Here is a 2,649-nt window from a genome sequence, read left to right on the forward strand (position 1 = left end):
CCCTATGGACCCCTATGGGCCTCCCTATGGACCCCTATGGTCCTCCCTATGGTCCTCCCTATGGTCCTCCCTATGGACCCCTATGGTCCTCCCTATGGACCCCTATGGACCCCTATGGTCCTCCCATGCGGTCCTCCCTATGGACCCCCATGGTCCTCCCTATGGACCCCTATGTGCTCCTCATGGACCCCTATGGTCCTCCCTATGGACCCCTATGGTCCTCCCTATGGACTATGGTCCTCTATGGACCCCTATGGACCTCCTATGGACCCCTATGGGCCTCCCTATGGACCCTATGGACCCCTATGGTCCTCCCTATGGTCCTCCCTATGGTCCTCCCTATGGTCCTCTATGGACCCTATGGTCCTCCATGGACCTCCCTATGGACCCTCCCCTATGGACCCCTATGGTCCTCCCTATGGTCCTCCTATGGACTATGGTCCCTATGGTCCTCCTATGGTCCTCCCCTATGGTCCTCCCTATGGACCCTATGGTCCTCCTATGGACCCCTATGGACCCCTATGGTCCTCCTATGGACCCCTATGGTCCTCCTATGGTCCTCCCTATGGACCCCTATGGACCCCTATGGACTCCCTATGGATTTATGGTCCTCCTATGGACCCCTACGGACCCCTATGGACCCCTATGGTCCTCCCTATGGACCCCTATGGTCCTCCCTATGGACCCCTATGACCCCCTATGGTCCTCCCTATGGTCCTCCCTATGGACCCCTATGGACCCCTAAGGACCCCTATGGACCTCCCTATGGACCCCTATGGACCCCTATGGTCCTCCCTATGGACCCCTATGGACACCTATGGTTCCCTATGGTCCTCCCTATGGACCCCTATGGACCCCTATGGTCCTCCCTATGGACCCCTATGGACCCCCTATGACCTCCCTATGGACCCCTATGGTCCTCCCTATGGACCTCCCTTGCTGGACCCCTATGGTCCTCCCCTATGGACCCCTATGGACCCTTATGGTCCTCCCTATGGACCCCATGGACCCCTATGGACCCCTATGGTCCTCCCTATGGACCCCTATGGACCCCTATGGACCCCTATGGTCCTCCCTATGGACCCCTATGGACCCCTATGGACCCCTATGGACCTCCCTATGTACCCCTATGGTCCTCCCTATGTACCCCTATGGTCCTCCCTATGGTCCTCCCTATGGACCCCTATGGTCCTCCCTATGGACCCCTATGTGCCTCCCTATGGACCCCTATGGTCCTCCCTATGGTCCTCCCTATGGACCCCTATGTGCCTCCCTATGGACCCCTATGGACCTCCCTATGTACCCCTATGGTCCTCCCCTATGGACCCTATGGGCCTCCTATGACCCCTATGGTCCTCCCTATGGTCCTCCCTATGGTCCTCCCTATGGACCCCTATGGGACCCCTTATGGTCCTCCCTATGGTCCTCCCTATGGACCCCTATGGACCCCTATGGTCCCCTATGGGACCCTATGGGACCTCCCTATGGACCCCTATGGGCCTCCCTATGGGACCTCCCTATGGACCCTATGGTCCTCCCTATGGACCCCTATGGACCCTGAGATCCTCCCTATGGTCCTCCCTATGGACCCCTATGGTCCTCCCTATGGACCCCTATGGACCCCTATGGTCCTCCCTATGGACCCCTATGGACCCCTATGGTCCTCCCTATGGCCTTCCTATGGTCCTCCCTTTATGGTCCTCCCTATGGTCCTCCCTACAGGACCCCCATGGTCCCCTATGGTCCTCCCCATGGACCCCCATGGTCCTCCCTATGGTCCTCCCTATGGACCTCCCTATGGACCCCTATGGTCCTCCCTATGGTCCTCCCTATGGACCCCTATGGTCCTCCCTATGGTCCTCCCTATGGTCCTCCCTATGGACCCCTATGGTCCTCCCTATGGTCCTCCCTATGGACCTCCCTATGGACCCCTATGGACCCCTATGGTCCTCCCTATGGACCCCTATGGTCCTCCCTATGGTCCTCCCTATGGACCCCTATGGTCCTCCCTATGGACCCCTATGGTCCTCCCTATGGTCCTCCCTATGGACCGCTATGGACCCCTATGGACCTCCCTATGGACCCCTATGGTCCTCCCTATGGACCTCCCTATGGACCTCCCTATGGACCTCCCTATGGACCCCTATGGTCCTCCCTATGGACCTCCCTATGGTCCTCCCTATGGTCCTCCCTATGGACCCCTATGGACCCCTATGGACCTCCCTATGGACCCCTATGGACCTCCCTATGGACCCCTATGGGCCTCCCTATGGTCCTCCCTATGGTCCTCCCTATGGACCCCTATGGACCTCCCTATGGACCCCTATGGACCTCCCTATGGACCCCTATGGGCCTCCCTATGGTCCTCCCTATGGACCCCTATGGTCCTCTATGGTCCTCCCTATGGACCCCTATGGACCTCCCTATGGACCCCTATGGACCTCCCTATGGACCCCTATGGGCCTCCCTATGGTCCTCCCTATGGACCCCTATGGACCCCTATGGACCTCCCTATGGACCCCTATGGGCCTCCCTATGGTCCTCCCTATGGACCCCTATGGTCCTCCCTATGGACCCCTATGGTCCTCACTATGTACCCCTATGGTCCTCCCTATGGACCCCTATGGTCCTCCCTATGGACCCCTATGG

At 58.9% G+C, this 2,649-nt stretch overlaps 1 protein-coding gene across 1 annotated transcript; it reads left to right on the top strand.

Annotated features, from left to right (window-relative positions):
• Window positions 1–360: 360 nt before the first annotated feature.
• On the top strand, window positions 361–693 carry LOC135535194 (submaxillary gland androgen-regulated protein 3A-like). The gene has a single exon (XM_064961898.1). The coding sequence runs from the start codon at window positions 361–363 to the stop codon at window positions 691–693; it is 333 nt and encodes a 110-aa protein (XP_064817970.1).
• Window positions 694–2,649: the final 1,956 nt, after the last annotated feature.

Source organism: Oncorhynchus masou, unplaced genomic scaffold (assembly GCF_036934945.1).
Source record: "Oncorhynchus masou masou isolate Uvic2021 unplaced genomic scaffold, UVic_Omas_1.1 unplaced_scaffold_459, whole genome shotgun sequence".
Lineage (NCBI taxonomy): Eukaryota > Metazoa > Chordata > Actinopteri > Salmoniformes > Salmonidae > Oncorhynchus > Oncorhynchus masou.